Source organism: Rousettus aegyptiacus, unplaced genomic scaffold, assembly GCF_014176215.1.
Source record: "Rousettus aegyptiacus isolate mRouAeg1 unplaced genomic scaffold, mRouAeg1.p scaffold_m13_p_4, whole genome shotgun sequence".
NCBI classification, from domain to species: Eukaryota; Metazoa; Chordata; class Mammalia; order Chiroptera; family Pteropodidae; genus Rousettus; species Rousettus aegyptiacus.
Window position 1 is genome coordinate 51,653,023 of NW_023416307.1, and position 17,254 is coordinate 51,670,276.

The 17,254-nt window shown below is 45.0% G+C and overlaps 1 protein-coding gene across 1 annotated transcript in view; it reads left to right on the plus strand.

The window, feature by feature from the left end:
• ITGB5 (integrin subunit beta 5) overlaps window positions 1-17,254 on the plus strand; it is a 104,137-nt gene that overhangs the window by 44,356 nt on the left and 42,527 nt on the right. Inside the window, exons 6-8 of the mRNA XM_016135183.2 lie at window positions 8,632-8,793; window positions 10,254-10,349; window positions 12,083-12,172. Coding sequence (XP_015990669.1) covers window positions 8,632-8,793; window positions 10,254-10,349; window positions 12,083-12,172 — 348 coding nt within the window. The remainder of the gene's footprint in view (window positions 1-8,631; window positions 8,794-10,253; window positions 10,350-12,082; window positions 12,173-17,254) is intronic.

Consider the following 17,254-nt stretch of genomic DNA (forward strand, 5'->3'; position numbering starts at 1 on the left):
CATTTAAAGCTAGTGTTTCTGTCCTCACCAAAACTGTTCCCTGCATGGCTTCTTGATTGCAGGCCTCCCCTGTGTTCTGAACACTGCTTACCAGAGAGACTGTTGTGAGCGTTGTCAGCCCACATTCAGGCAGGTGTCCACCTATGTTTTCTAAGGCAGCTGAGTGGGGCATCAGCTTTTCTTAGATTCCTGGGAATCGGCATTCTAGGCCCTTTGCTGCACTCTCCCTGCCTCTCTCACTTGTGCTCTGCCGTGGTCCCTGTGTAAGCAAGTCACTTTGAAATGCATCTGGGCACCCACAGGCTTCACGTGAGCCCATCGGAAGATTCAGCTGCCAAATATAGGACAAGCACTCCAAGGCCTGCTGGCTAAAGTCCCAGCTCCACTTTCCTCTTCAGTCAGACCACACCGAGGAGACGGCGACTGCCTCTGGGGGCTGTGCTTAAGACAGATGCTGAGAGTGAGAGAGCAGAGGGCACTCAGTGGATGGTGCCAGGCCTGGAAGCTGCATCCTCAGGGACCGGATAAAGGTTTACCAGGAGGACAGACACCACAGGAAGCAACATGTGAGCTGACTTCAGACATCGTTATAGAGAATAGAGAGACAGACTTCTCGCTGTGCCAGGGCATGTACGAGGGTAGCCACAGGGGGCACGTTTGAATTCAACACAAGAATTTTCTAACAAAGATCAGTAATAGAACAAGCTGCCAGATGCGGCGGTGAGTGTATGCGGGGCTCCCTACCCTTGGTGAGGGCGGTTTCCAGGTGACAGATCTCTGCATTGATTGGCACTCGAAGGAGCCAACATCTGGGGTTCCTTCCAAACTTCAGGTGCGTCAGTTTTTCTGCCCGGTAACCGCTGGTACTGTTGTTCTGCAGTAGCCCCTCTAGCCTGTCTTCTGTGGTCCTCACATTTGTACTTGGATACCGTGACCATGAACTCTCCGTGCATACTCATTTGTGTGCCAAGCACAGCTTGCTTTAGGCTGGTGCCTAGAAAGCTTTCCCTGGCTCCTAGTGGCTTCTCCATGGAGCCACCTTACCATGTGGGGAAAGTCCAGGTGGCATGGGGCAGGCTGTTCAAGGGGACCCTGGGACAGACTGGAAGTGGGTGGGGAGTGTCGAAGCCTTGAATGAGCTTCCTCCTTTGTCAGGCCTTGTAGTTCCTGAGTGTAACTCCTTCCAACCCCAGAAACCAGATTGCCCCATGGGCCGGAAGCACATATCCTCAAACAGAGAAACCACATTCTTACCCCCTGTCCTCATTCCTTTCTCTCCCCAGCCCCACGTTCTCTGGGGCCAGATATTGGAGGCAAACAAGCCAGCAAGTCTGCCTTCACTCTTGGGAGGAGCCAATTTTTATTATCTTCCCAAAGGCTGAAATGCCTGGTCTTCCATCTCCATTCTGCTTCCTTTTTTCATGGACCGCTGTGTCCTCTTCACCATTTTATAGTGTCCCACATGCTCCAGACTGACCGCTAGGCCCAGCTGCCCAGGTCCTTCATCTCACTGGCTGCCCTGGCCCCCCTCCCTTCATCTACCCTCCTGAGCTTGTATTAGACACTCCTGCCTCCCTATTACCACCCTTTCTGCAATTCCCTTTAGGTTTCTCAAACCTCAGCACATGGCAGGTGATTTAAGACAGTCCCTTAATGCTTCTCACATTAATATGTTTAAAAGAAGTTTGACAGATTCCAAAGCATATTAAATAGCTGTTGGAATTGTGAGTGATGTGATTGAAGACTTGTAGACATTGTGAGAGAGGTTTTGGGTCGCCAACCCTGATTTTGTTTCTTCATTCACTTGTTCGTCACTGAGAGCTGAGTACGTGCCAGGGCGGTGTTCTTGTTTTTCTGCGACTGGGCCCCTGCGGGACTGGGCTTCCTGTCTTCCCCCAGCTCCAGATCTCTGCTGCTTTCTGAGGACAGAGCAGAGTCTGAGCAAATTCTCTGCTAAGTTTCTACTCTGAGAAAGTCCTCTCTGGCCGTAGCCTTGTCTGGACTGGTTGGTTCTCCACAAAACGAGAGGATTTGCTTCCTGTGACCTGGATGGAATCAGAGATTTTAAGCGTGGCGACATTACTTCTGACACATGTGTTCAGAGTCCATGGATGGCTGATTTTTACATAACATGGCCATCCAGCCATGTACGTGGCTCACCTGGAATAAATGTGGGTCATGGAGCATATCACCCTGGGCTGGCAGAATGCAGGCTGGTGGCCAGCAGGGAGGTGAGCCTCAGGCTTTGCCTGTTCACAAGAGTGTTGAGGAAAGGCAGGGAAACCAGCACCATGGCCCGGAGGCTTCGGCTCAACACAGGTCATGGGAATGGACTATAAGAGAATTAGCAGTTTGGGACTGGGTGGGTGCTGCTGGGGGACCAGGGAAGTAAGATAAAAAAAAAAAAATGAATTCAAGTGTTCTAGACAAAGCATTTTACAGTCCTGCTTTCGGGAATGGGGAAGCCTGGAGGGGCGGCTGATTCAGGAGGAAGTTGAGTTCCGGGTGATGGCAGACACATTTGGGTTTTGTCATAGATCTGGGAGTAAAGTTCGGGAGAGAGATCAAGTGGGCTGGGATGTGATCGTGGGTTTTCCAAGCAGATGCACGAACTTGGATAAATCTCTACAAAGGAGAGTGGAGTCAGCAAGCAGCCAGAGCTGCCAGGGTGGGGCGGGGGATTTGGTTGGTGCTGCATCCGGAGAGCCAAGGGCAGAAGGGCGTGAAGGAGGCCCTGGTCAGCAACAGAGAGGCCACAAGGGTGAGGCCTGAGGATGACTGTGGGATTGGTGACAGAACCTCAGTGTGAGGTTTTCAACCTTGGCTACACATTAGATGTTAAGACTCACGCGGGGAGCTTTGAAAACCCCAGTGACAGGGCTACAGGTCAGCCCAGTTACAGCACCTCTGGGCAGCAGTATTGTTAAGGTCCCTAGAGGACCCTCAGGTGCTGTTAGGACAGGGAGCCACTGTGTGTGAGGGAGAGAGACAGGGAACTGAGAACCACTGTCTGAGAGAGGGGGCAGAGGGGAGAGGTCATGTGGAGAACTCAGATTTTAAGGAATTGAGGAGAGGAAATAGAGGCAATAAGTCTTGAGAGAAAAAGAGAGAAAGAGACAAGTCATAAAGAACTGCTGGAGTGGCTGGGACAAAAGGGTTAGTAGCACTTTTAAGATCCACCAGCTACTTTTAAATATGCAGTACAGTATTATTAACTACTATCACTGTGTTATACATTACATATCCCTGAATTATTTATTTTATAACTGGAAGTTTGTACCTTTTGACCCCCTTCAACCATTTCCCATTTTTAATTTTAATTTTAGCTATTCTATGAGGCGTGAAGATTAAGTGGTAGAATCTCACTGCAGTTTTAATTAATGCAAGGCTTTCAAACTCTTCAGTATGCCATACTTTATAGTCCCTGAACAGTTGTGGAGCCTCACATATCAAGTAGCAAAGGAGAGAAGAAATGTGAAAGTTATTACTAGTCTTAGAGTAATAATTAGACCTTTTTTTAGTTCCTTATGTATGCTAACTACTTTTTAATACATTATGTCTAAACCTAGCATCAATCCTGGAAAGAAGGGTCATCTCCATTTTATAGATGAAGAAACTGAGGCAGAGTGAGGTTAAGTTACTGACTCAGGGTCTCACAGAGCAAAGCAAAGATTTGAACTCAGCCTCATCTGTTCCAAAGCTCACATACTCCAGCCCCTGTGCCCTACTCTGTTTGGTAGTTAACTGTTTTCTTTCTTTAAAACAAACAAACAACAACAACAAAAAACCCCAAACAGCCATTTTCTCACTATCGCTTTCTGCCCCAAACATGGAACACAGAACTTAAGGCTTAAAAATAGTTAGCTCTGCTGACCAGGCAAACAGTAGAAAAGTTATTTCAAATGTTAATTATCTGTGGAGTAAAATCTTGTAAAACTTTCAAGCCCCAAAGCTTGGGTGAATAAATAAGCCTGTCCTGACTCATGCTCTGCAGCCCAACCTCTGGGCCAAACCTCTGGGCCAAGTTTGTTAACATCACTTACATAACAAGGATCCACTTCAGAGAAAACAGAATTTATTATTGTTATGCTGTGCCACTCTCCATTTGTGGAGCTGTTTCCATTTCAGAAGCAACCTTTTCATTCAACAAACATTTATTTTGGTTCTGGCTGTCATTAGTGCATGTACACTTTCATGAATTATCACATTTATTACACACACACACACACACACACACACACACATTCCCTCCTCTCCTCCTCTCTTCCTATATGATTGAGTAGTTTTGCTTTTTGAATGAGAGACAAGTAATCTAATCTGGCACCTTGGGTCCTCACTAGTTCGGTGACCTTGGGCTAGTTACTTACTGTCTCTGAACGCCAGTCTCCTCATCTACAGGATGGTGGTGCATATATGTTACCTACTTCACCAGGGTTGCAGTGAGGATTAAATGGAATAATGCAGGTGGTCCATAGATGTTAAGCATTGTTATTCCTGTCTTGCTGACAAACAAAAAGCTTTCAAACTGTTAAATAGTTGGCCCAAACTGCATGGGTAATTAGGGGTAGCAACACAATTCAGATGCTCATCTTCAGACGCTCTGGTTCTCCGCTGCTCTGTCTCTTTGCTGCCACGGTCCTTTAGGTCCCTGCAAGTCCCCTGAGAAGCTGGCATGGAAGAAGAGGGGACCGAGACAAGTGACAGAGCCAACATTCAGAGCCCGGTTTTGTAAAAGTAGTACTTCCTGATGAAAGACAGTTTGGAAAGAAATGGAAAAATGAATAGATGGACCATAATTTCAACCCCAACCCCATCATGGTGTATTTTTTTTTCAATCTCTCTTTTTGTCTTTTTAATAGAAAATCATGCTTGTTTCTTACATAGTTTGCAATTACTGTGCTGTATTCTTTGTTGTTGTTTTTTTTTACTTGATATTATACATATTTACACATAATTTCATACTCATATGAACATTATTTCTAATGGCTGTAGAAGAGGCAGTCCGCTGACTTAATTAACTCTTCCCGGTGAGTAGGATATTTACGTCTTTCCCTGAATCACTGAGTCCAAAGATACATACTTCTCTAAGGGTGTCTTTTTTTAAAGTCAAGTTTACTGAGGGACAATTTACGTAGGGTAAATTCACTGTTTTAAGGTCTAGAGACCTATAGCCGACCCCACAATTAAAATATGGACTATTTTCATCACCAGAGTGTCCCAGCGTCCCTTCGTCGTTTATTCCCTCCCTTTATCCTCAGACTTTGGCAACCCCCCCCCCCCCCCGTCTGCTTTCCTTCCCTGTATTTTTGTCTTTTCCTAAATATCATATGAATGGAGTTAGTAAATTAAATGCCTTTTGAGTCAGGCATTTTTCACTTAACATAATGCTTTTGATATTCATCCAACATGTGTATCAGTAGTTTCTTTGATTGCTGAATATTATCTTGTTGTACAGATGTACCACAATTAATGTGTCTGTCTGTCCACCACCTGACAGACATTTGGGTCCTTTCTAGTTTTTGGTGATTATGAATAGCTGCTGTAAATATTTGCATAGAGATTTTTAGGTGAGCATAAGTTTTCATTTCTCTTGGGTCAATACTAAAAAGCAGAATTGTCAGATTGATAGTAAGTATATATTTGACTTTATAAGAATCTGCCAAAATGTTTTCCAAACTTGCCAAAACATTTTATAGTCCCACCAGTAATTATGAGAGTTCCAATTATTCCACATCCTTACCAGCCCTTGGTATTATCAGGGTTGGTTTGCTTGCCGTTGGAGTAGCTATCTAAGGGCTATCTCACTGTGGATCTGATGCACGTTTCCTAAATGACTAGTGTTTCATGTACTGATTTCCATCCATATCTCTTCTTTAGTGAAATGTCTTTCCGATTCTCTATCAAATTCAGTTGTTTGTTTTATTATTGACTCATGAGAGTTCTTTGATATATTTTGAATATAAGTCTTTTATCAGATTTCTATTTTTGTAAATATTTTCTCCCAACCTGTGCCTCATTTTCTTCATGGTATCTTTCAAAGAGCAGATGTTTCTAATTTTGATGAAGTCCACTTCATCAATTTCTATATCCTATGAATTGTCTTCTCTAAGAAATTTTTGCCTATACCAAGGTCACAAAGTTTTTCCCAGTTTTTATCAGAAGATTTTTTGTTTTAGGTTTGCGATCTACTTTGAGTTAGTTTTTATTTTTAGTGAGATGTAGGAGTTAAACAGTTTTTTTGCTCATGGAGGTCTGTTGACCCGGTACCTTCTGTCGAATTGACCATATCTTTCTCGTCTCTCTATCCTGTTCCACTGGCCTATGTGTCCGCCTTTTTGTCAGTACCGCACTGTCTCGATTACTGTAGCTTTATAATAAAACTCAGCCTTAGGTAATGAGACTCCCCACTTTGTTGTTCTTTTTCAAAATTGTTTGGCCAGTCTCCATTGTTTGTCCTCCCATATAAATTTTGGAATCAGCTTGCTACTTTCTCAAAAAGATCTGGGCTTTTGATTGGGATTGTGTCCAATCTATATATCACTCTGAACAGAAATGACATCTCAACAGCATTGACTCTTCCTATCCATGAAAATGATTTCTCTGTCCATTTATTAGGTCTCTTGATTTTCTTTAAGATTCTTAATATACCTTTTCGAATTAAAGGTTGGTCTTCTACTTTTTTGTTAGGATGTTTAGCACATTGCTTTGCCCTTCTGGATAAGAAAGCCACATTTTTCCTGCAAAAAACCTTGCCAATTTACACTCTCTTGATTATGTTCTATCTTCCAAGGATCTCATCCCCCTCCTTCTACATTCCATGGCTTAAAATTATTGCTTTATTAATTTAAGGGTTTTAAACTCTTTATCAAAGTTTAACATACATATAGTTATTTATACATAACAATGCATCTCTGTAAATTTTCACAAGGTAGATACGAGGTAAGAAACAGAACATTACCAGCAACTCAAAAGCTTCTTTGTGACCCCTTCCAGTTATTATTCCCGCCTCACTCCAATCCTGCCACTCATAGGAACCACTCACTGTCTTGATGTCTAACACCATAAATTACGTCATGCTTAGAATTTTATCGCTGTAAGGGAACGTCTAAGTTTTTCACTCCAGGTACTGAAAATGTCCCTGACCTCCTCATTATGCCATCATTAGTGCCTAGAACACCCCACTTCCCACCCCCTTCTGCTTTCTCCCTCATTTCTTCTTCTATCTTCCTTGAAGAGTCCTCCTTATCCTTCTAGCTCCATTTAAGTTTCATCTCCCCAGGGAAGGCTTTCCTACATCCTTCTCTCCTAGTTTCCCATGACATTGTATTTACCTTCATTAGCTAATCATGATGATTAAAGTTGTGTTTCCATTTGACACTAAGCTCTTTGAAGTCTGAAGCAAGCTGTTTTTGTAGACCTAGAGCCTTTAATGGGGTCTGGCGCACAGTAGGAGCTCAGTAGTTTTATGTTGAATGAATTTCGAGAGTCAAGGAAACTATTCCCCAAAGGATAAGTCCTTTGCTCACAGTAGGCCCCCTGGCTTTCAGTCCTTGCTGACTTCTTTTTATACCTTTTCCACTTTGACTTTCTGTGATTTATTTATTTTTTTTATTTCTATGCTGCTTTGGGAGCAAGTAAGAAAATGTTATAGCTCTGGAAGGCTGTTTTATCCATCATTATGGTGCTAAGAAAAAGAGAATGATACCCTCAACCTCTCATCTGCCATAACAGTGATAGCTTTTAATGTGTCAAGTCCCTGAATCCAGTCTCTCAGCAGTATATGAACCCTGTATATGTTCGCCTTGCTTGTTTGGGGATGCCCTTTCGCTGTTAGTAAGATGGCAACTCAACCTCAGTTTTTGGTGCAGGGGGTCTAACTGCTCTTAACGACTGAGTGTTTTTGTGTAGTGTTGAGACCACAGTGGCTAAGTGTGAAAAATAGAGTCCTGCTCTTGCAGTACAGACAATATAGCTGTGTCTCAAACTAAAGAGTGGATACATTACACTTAGTGAAGCGTTGAAGATAGAAAAGAGACAATCTGATTGACCTTAAACACCAAAGTGGCTCAATTAATGACTGGAGTGAGTGGTTTATACCTACCAGCATGGATGGCAGATTTTACCAAATCCTCAAAAGACAGATCTGTCTATTGGTCCATTTGAGCACAACATTCTGAACAGTTCAGTCTAATTGTGGGACTAGAATGTTCACTTACCCATCATCTTAGACAAGCCAGCCAGCCCGCTCGAGTGTGTCGTGAGAGGTGGGGGTGGGATAAAAGCTGTTCCAGGGAAGAAATAATGGGTGAGGCTAGAAGGGGAAGCAGTCCTCAGGTGTAACTGAAAGGGGAAGGGAGGAGTGTGATTGGCTGGAGGGCGAGTTCCAGGTGCCTGGGCCTAAGTGAACCATGCCTGGGAAATTTGTCTCTGGGCATGTAGTTTTCCCCAGTTCAGGCTGCATCTTTTCCTAGCTCTGTGGGATCCCTTTCCAGTGGTTTTATGAGGTCCCAGTATGCACCTCTGATTCAGCCCATGACCTCTGGAGGTCAGCCAGTGCCTTGTCTGATGCTCTGGGGTTGGCTTGGGCAGTGTCCAGAAAGGCTTTGCACCCATCAAACTTCCATCCCTCAGGAGAAGATCGGCTGGCGAAAGGATGCACTGCACTTGCTGGTCTTCACAACAGACGACGTGCCCCATATCGCACTAGATGGAAAACTGGGGGGCCTGGTGCAGCCACACGACGGCCAGTGCCACCTGAACGAGGCCAACGAGTACACTGCGTCCAATCAAATGGTGAGGGCTGGGGGTCCCAGTGCCACCCTGTGACTCTGCCCGTGGGCCGAGGGCTCACCCTTCTCTGGCCCTCTACTCACTAACTTTCTGTTCCATTCTTGAGATTGGGTTTTGTTATTTCATCTTCTCCAGCTGGGCTTCCAGAAATCTTCCATTAACTTAAAAACACTTCTCAGGGATTTCTGTAGCTGGTTCACCTTTCTGCCATTGTGCACCTGAATGGGAGTGTTTCACTGAGGGAAGAGGATAAATCTCAAAGGGGAGAGATGATCTTACAGGAGGGCGAGGACAGTGCTCCTGCGGAGATCAAAACTGGGATGGGAGTTATAGGACAAGACAAGTGGAGACAAAAATTCCCGGCTTCTGGAAATGGGCTCTCTGAGGCACTGAGTTCAGCAAGGCAGACAGTATCCTGCATGGAGTAGGAAGCCCCAAGGACCTTCCATTCCCAAGAATCTGTGACCATGGTCATGTAAGTTAAAGGAATTTATGCAAGAATTCAAACATATGTAATAATAAATAGACCAGTGAAATGAACTCCTACATTCCTATTACCCAGACCCAATAATTACCAAGATCTTATTACACTTATATGCAATTAAAAAAAAAAATCTGTGCTTCTTCCTTCTCAAATCCATTCTGGTGCCTGTCTAGAGAGGAAGTCTTACTAATTTTCTTTGCTAGACAAGCTCATTTTCTCCAGTTTTAAGAATTGGGCCAGTGTCTAAGCCTTCTATATTATCTAATAATAATGGGTTCTGGAAAAAGCAATCATAGATATAGAACTGATAACTATAGAACTGATATGAACACTTGTACCCAGCATTAGCCCTTAAAATCCTTCTGGACATCATTAAACTGCTTCTAAGCCTCCTCCTTCCCTTCCCGCTTGTGGCTCTTTCCCTCCATGGTCCAAATTTCAGTCCAGAGGCCAGCAGCCTCTTCGGCCATCCTGAGCCCTGGGCGGAGCTGAGCAGCATCCGTGGGGGACATTGGCAGGCCCAACTGTTAAGCATAGCAGAAGGAAAAGAGGGCAAGGAGGAAAGGTCTTGGGGGAAGAGAGGAAAGGAAACAGGTACTGATGGCAGATAGCAGGATGCAGTGGCTGTTGTTTTGGGGGCCTCCCTGCTTTGTCATATCTTTGCTGAAAGGATGGAGACACAGTCCAGTATGGAAAACCAGCATTCGTCACGTCTCTGTTCTGGGCTGGGTGGGGTAGAAGGAGTGCATCTAGTTTGGTAGGTTCTACAGCATCTTCTCTACACATTTCCTCAGTTAGGAGCTGCTGGCGGGGGGGTGGTGGGAGGGGTGCTTTGGTTATTAAGGGGCTTTAAGGGGCTGCCAAGGGAAGATGTTTTTTTTCTTGGCGAGTGATGAGTTACTGAATATATATTGGAGCCTGGTGGGTAATATCTCAGTCTATTAGCAATGTTACAACCTGACTTTTGCCTTGGCTTTAGGACTACCCATCCCTTGCTTTGCTTGGAGAGAAGTTGGCAGAGAACAATATCAACCTCATCTTTGCAGTGACGAAAAACCATTATACACTCTACAAGGTATGCCTGGAGGGAGGGAGGGAGGGGGGAGGCTAGCGGCCTGATTTGGGGGCTCATGCTGACCTTAAGGTGAATGGGAGATTAGAATGTGGGTAGGGGCACAAAGGAAGGGTGCAATATTTCCCTGTCTTGATCTAGTGGAAAATACTAGCATTAAAAAAGCTCTTATGCGTTCACCTCACAGTGCTTGCCTTTCTTTACCAGGAATTTATCATATAGTATCTGATTTTGTCCTGAGAAAACTTTGAATTGAATAATATGAATTCCTTCCACTTTTCAGATGAGGAAATGGACACACACAGGGGCACATTCTAATAGGGAAGGATAATATAAAATGAAAATGTACGGAAAGGAAACTAAGGCATCAAAATAGGCTGTGTCACTTATTCCAGTATTCCAGAGCTTTTATGCCTTACTCTTGGAGTATGGGAGAACGGCGGCTTAGCCTTTGACAGAAATTCCCAAAGATATACACGAATGTCTTGAGTGAACAGAACAATCTGTGTATGAATCCATTCTGTCTAAAAGCCTATTTCTGGGTCATCCTGTGGACCATCATTATAACCTCTCCTCGTGAACATAGTCTTTCCCACAATCACAGGCAAGTCACATTTTGAACTAGGGCTCCCCTCCACGTTGCTCAAGGAGTGTGCATGCAAGCTCAACGTAAACCCGAGCTCACCTCTGACGTCCTTGGAATTGAGAGGGTACGGGCACTTCATCCCCACCTCCACAACAGCCATCTCTGGCTCCCTCTCCTTCCCTCTCTTAAATGCTCACGAAGAACCTTTGACTAATTACATTTTTCTATTGCTCCTGCCTGAGATTATCACTGATAAAATGCCACTTATATCTCCTTGAGCTCTTTATCTTTTGTTAGTCCGAATCAATTTTAGAAGATGAAAAGAAAGGAAGAGGATTGTTTTTCTTTTTTGTTTTGTGGAATATAGCAGGATAAAACTTATCCATGTACAGATAACATTGTCAGAAGATCAGTCACACAGACTGTTCTGAGTGTGTTTCCAGATGCTTCAGGAGGGAAGAGGCCCACCTCGGCTTAAGCCATCCTTGCTCATAGCTTTACTCAGAGAGGAAAGGGTCCAAGGTGGCCTAAGGACAATGGGTGTTTCCAGATGTTTCTGTCACTTTAATAAGTGACATGCCAAGGTGTTAGTACAAATTAAAGAGGAAAGGCAACAACTTCAGGGCCGCCCGCTTTGTCTCAATACTTTACCCACAGATACCCAGAGATCCCTAGGAGGGCACCATTCACATCTCCGTTCCTTGTTAGGAAAAGAGGCTGTATGTGAGCCCCTTGGGAAAATTTCCCCTTCCATTCCTGCTGAATAGATTGAGGGCACCCCTGAAGCGAGCTTGGGAATACCTATGTGGACTAGGGGAGAGATGGCAAGACATATAGTAGAATACATTGACCTTGGACTATAGACTGTCACAGAGTTGTCCATTACATGCCAGACAGGGGTCTCCAAGAAGGAGCATGACTTGAAGAACAGATCTAGACCTCTGAGAATGGATATTCCACAGTCTCCTGCAGCAACTCTTCCCCGTGCCAGATTCTCTCGCCTTTCCTTTTGCATCCTCTCCAACTTCTGGTGTGAGAGAAAGGCAGAATCTAGTGCTGGGGGCCCCTTACAGTTCTAGCTCAGCAATGTTCACTCTCTGACAGTATAGCAGGGCAAATGCGCTTATTTCTTGTCTTTTCTTTTCCTAAGAATTTTACAGCCCTGATACCTGGAACAACTGTGGAGATTTTACATGGAGACTCCAACAATGTTATTCAACTGATTGTCAATGCATACAGTGTAAGTCATCGGTTTCTTCCGCCACTACCCCCTCCACCCCCATTCTCGCCCACTGAGGCTTCAGGAGCTGACGTGGACTCTGGTAGGCAGTGCACCAGGCTGGTGTGCTTGGCTTTACTCTCTGTATCCTGCCTCTTGCGTTTGGCACCTTCTTCCTTCACTTAGGTTTGTGGTGGAAAAGCCCATCCTGCTTGATGCATCCCTCTCCCCTCCCCTCTGCCATCCTGACTCATTATAAGCTGATCCCCATGAACAGCGAAAGGCTCGGTCAGACTCAGGCCGGCAGCCTCAGCCATGCTTGAGTTCTGACTACATGATAACCCAGGCCTTGCTGGAGCATCTCGCTTGGGTGGGTCCAGGTGCTCTCCATCCAGTTGCGTAGGTGATCCTGCCACAGTGCTCCCTCTGGTCAATGTGAGAAGCGCACATACTGATATTGTCTCAGAGTGAGCAAGACAGTTGAAATTCCCTAGGCTCATAGAGTTGCAGGTAAAATAGGATAGAAGAATCAGAGAGGAATCAATAATAGGTCTTTTGCCTACACATTTAGGATTTGATTATAATTAGGTCCTTACGGAGGGAGCCTGAGTGGGCCCATTAAATTCTGTGCTATTGTATGTAACTCATCGTTTTACCTTGATTCTCCTACATAGTAAGTGTAGCATTTGCAGACATTGTTTGGGAGTCACTTCCACATCCCAAGCCCATTGTCTGTGATTCTCAAACTCTCTCCCTCCTTCCTATATGTTCCTTTCCCTCAATTCCTAATACCCAAGAAGTACTTGACTTAGACCTGCTTTTTTTTTCTTCAGGAAAATACAAGCATAGTTTCTTTTTTCTTTCCTTTTCTTTCTTTCTCTTTCTTTCTTTCTTTCTTTCTTTCTTTCTTTCTTTCTTTCTTTCTTTCTTTCTTTCTTTCTTCTCTCTCTCTCTCTCTCTCTCTCTTTATTTTTCTGGATGAAGCTTTAATTTTACATAATTAAATTGACTTGACAGTTCAGTGTATTAAAATACTAGTCATAGTTTCTTGTGCTGGGAAGTATGTACCCTCAGCTATTCCCTCCCTGCTAAGCCCCAGGGTGGTTGTAGCTTCCAGCGCCCACCCAGCCCCTCAGAGGGCCAGGTTATTCCCAGACTGGCTGTATGTGAGCCCCTTGGGCAAGTTTCAGAGAGCGTATTCCTGTTAAAGTTATACATAGAGTAAGTATAGTTTAAGTAGGAGGATTATTAGGAGTCCTGGGGGAGCCCTGGAGCTTGGGGGTATGACCAGCCTCCCTTCGTCTCCTGGAGCTTTGGTGTGAGCTGGGGCAGTGAGGATTTGTGGCCAGCTTTCCCTCCCTCCTCCCTGCCCCCCGCATCCACTTTCTGTTACTGTTCAGGACCTCCTTCTTCACAAATTCTGATTCCTCCTCACTCCTGAACACCCTGTTGAGAGAAGGGTTTCCTTCTCCTCTCCACTCCCCACATACTAATATTCTCTTTTCTGATTTCTGACCTCGAAATCTTCATTGGATCCACCTTAGAACCCAGAGCTCAGAGCCCAGTAAGATGGGGTTTCCAGGTTAACTTTATCTTTGTGGTCATCAGCTTTCTACAGTGAGTGGAAACAGTACACTGAGAGAGCATTTGAGCAGGGAGCGTGTGTGCGAGGGAGGAGGCTTGGCCTTTGTCCTCTTTCTGAGTGCCACGCCGTGAGCCTCTTGGCCCAGCTCTGGACACTGAACTAGAGAAGTCAAACTGAGAACTGGAAGCCACGGCCTGTGCAGGTCTCCCTGTCCCTCTGGTGGCACTGAGGTCTGGGTAGGAGTGGGGCTGCAGCTGGACCCTCTCACTGGTGGGGTGACCTCAGCTTACCTCCTGCTGACCCAGGACCTTTGAGGGGGAAATGGCTAAAGAGAAACTATATCTCAGTCTCTGGGGTGGGGCGAGGATGTTTGTTCTCCTGGGTTTCTGAGGAAGAGCCACCTCCCAGGAGTTCCATCCTCAGTCAGCTCCCAGTCCAGGCCCCTGTGGGTAGCTGACAGACTTATGGGGCTCTCCCAAGAACATTTCTTGGTAAAAGCGCAGGCTCTCTGCTCCTTGCGGCTTTAATAAAGGAGAGCATAATGATGTTCAGAACCAGCTGGATTGTGTTTGCCAGAAAAGAAAATAAAACACTCTGCTCAGTCAGCATTGTGTGGCTAAGCAGTTCTGCATGCCCACACTTGTGTGTGGAACTGCTCAAAACCAGGGAGCACGAGGCATTGTTGCTGGTTCCCTGGATGGGAGTCCGTAAGCGCTTAGTGGTGTTTCTTCTCTGAGATATGATGCATTGTCCCTGAGCAGGATTCCTGATATATAAATTCATTTTCTTAATGGAAATCTAGGGACCTGGGGAAGCAGGCTCTGTGTTGGTAGGTGGAGGTTGGGAGAAGAGTGGAGAGCCTTCTCTGCTACTGAGTTGGGCCCAGATGAGCAGGAAAACAGTCTTATTCCCGGTGGAAGCTACATTTGGAGCCTGGGATGAATCCCCCGAAAAATTGTGGGAACCTGGCACTATAATGTGAACTCTGAGTTCAACTGGTTCCTCTGAGAATGTGTTAGGAAAGGAGATATATGACTTATCAATAAATATTTGAAGCTCAATTTTTAAAAGATGGGCGATTCTTCAAAAGAAACCTGAAAGCAGCAAAAAAAAAAAAAAAAAAAAAAAAAAAAGCGATTCTGGAATACTACCAACAATGACTATTGTCAGTGAAAAAGTTTAATATAGCTTTATCGAGAGATAATTTAAAATGTGCAGTTTGATAAGTTTTGACACATATCCACCTGTGAAACTGTCACTGCTATCAAGATATTGAATGTATTCATCACTCCGAAAGGTGGGGTCCTTGGTAATTGTTTACTTTTGCTCCTCTTATCAGTGGGAATTTTAAAGGAGTATATTAAATATAGAAATGTGGAATGGCAAGGCGCTCAGGGCAAAGCCCAGTCGGTGGAAGTTGTGTTGGGGATACGTTTGTGCTCGACATTGATTTACCTGTTTCACTGGGTGATGGCATTTCTGGCGAGTGGAAGACCAGAGCTGGACTTCAGCCCCCAGCACTGCTTCTGGGTTTGAGCCTCTGGTGTGGTACCTGTCGAGGGGTGGTAGGGTGGGGTAAGGTGTGTGTGTGTGTGGTGTGTGCGTGGTATGGGGTGCATGTGCGTGTGTGTGTGTTTGTGAGAGCGAGCTATGTCCCGCAGTAGAGGCTCCAGTTAGCTCTGGTTATCCCTTTACCTGTTTCTCTCCCCGGTCAGGGTCCATGCATGGCTGTAACTGGATAGACTGTTTGCATTTCTCTGTGTCACCTTACCATCTCAGCAGTTTGTGGTGGATTTTAAATGAGTCATGCAACACATGACTAAGTATGGGTGTCGACTTTTACCTCCCCCCTCGAGTGCTGGCGAGCCATCTGTGGGGACGTTCGGAAAAGATTTTAGTTGGAACTTATGTAACAGATGCAGTGGCTGTGGTATTTAGCTAGGATAATGAGGGAGCAAAATGGAAAGGGTGTATTTAATTTAACATCTTGTAGAATAGAGCCTGTCATATGTAACTTTCACAGTGAGAACTCTTCAGCTCTGGGCTTCGATTTACACATTTGTTCTTGCTGTGCCAAATTTTTCATTGTGAGAGATCACCAAGTCCTCCCAAGGGCCTTTAGCGATGTGGAGCTTTGCTGTGCAGTTAGTGCAGGTGAGAGGTTATCATGCAGCGCTCAGAGAGAGAGTTCCAGCAGCACACGCACAGAACACTGGCATCATGTCGCATCGAGAAAAGGGAGGTGGGACTCAGAACTTACTGGGCCTCCTTTCAGAGTGGGGAAGAAGAGAACGAGCTGGAAACCACTGGAGTTGCATGTGGAGGGTGACATCAGAGGCCTTGGTATATGTTTCTCCTCGCTGAGCACATGTTTCTCTTTTTGTTGTTGCCATAAAGTCTGCTCCCACCCACACCACAGCTGGTCTGACTTAGAGCGCTTGCAGACGTGACCTGGCCTGACTGAGTAGTTAATAGCCTTTAAACCTCTGACATTCCTGATGTTGCCTTCTTGTCCAAGGATGAGGAGCAAGGAATCACCTTCAGGGGCAAGTCTGGTAGGAGTTAATTAAATTTCGGGAGTCACTCATAAGTCTTCATGTAAAAGACCTGCATTGCCTGTGGCTTTAATTCTCTATTATATCTTGTTTTCCATTCATTCATTTAACAACTATGTACTAATGACCTCACATGTGGCAGGCATCGTGCTAGACCTTGGGAATAAAACAGTGAACAGAACACAGTCCTGCCCTCTGGGAGCTCGTAGTCTTTCAGTGGAGACTGACGCTTATAAGCAGAATACGACCTGACTGTTCACACGATTCATAGTCAGAGCCAGTTTTTAAAGAAAGAAGTATTGGGTGTGGTGCTTATAGAGAGCACTGTGTGGAGATCAGAAGGCCTGGTTCTGGTCCTGTCTGCTGCTGGCAGTTGGGTGACCCTGGATGAGGCCTTTTCTTTGGCCTCAGTTCCTGCTTCCATAAAATCTCCATGATTCCTAACCCCCTCTATCATCTTAAGAGTTTCTGATTTTGGAAACTGTGTAGTGAGCAGGAATAATACAACTTCAGATCAGAACACAAGGTTTTGGGGTTTTATGACCAGAGTAGAACATAGGATTCAATTTCCATCTATTGTGGTTACTCAGAGAGTGGGAGCCCCAGTCCCCAGTGCTCTTTCTCCCTCTGCCAGGGAATTAACCAGTGTTAATTCTCCATTAACACTTCCGGTGGCAGCTGCAGCAGAGCTTCATGGGGAGGGCTGAGGCTTCCTCACAGCATCCTGTTTGTGAACCACAAGGCCATATTTCACATGACTGTTCCCAAGTAATTTTTTACATAGTTCCTAGCCCTTTTATGACATACTGTTTTGCCTCATCCTCATACTTATTCCCAATTGCAAATTTTGAAAAACCATCTTTCAAAAATAACTTCATTTAAGTTTCTTCAACTAGGCCTGAGTCCTTTGGCATAGCTACTCCTAAATCATCCATTCTTCCTTCCATTTGTCCATTCAACAAA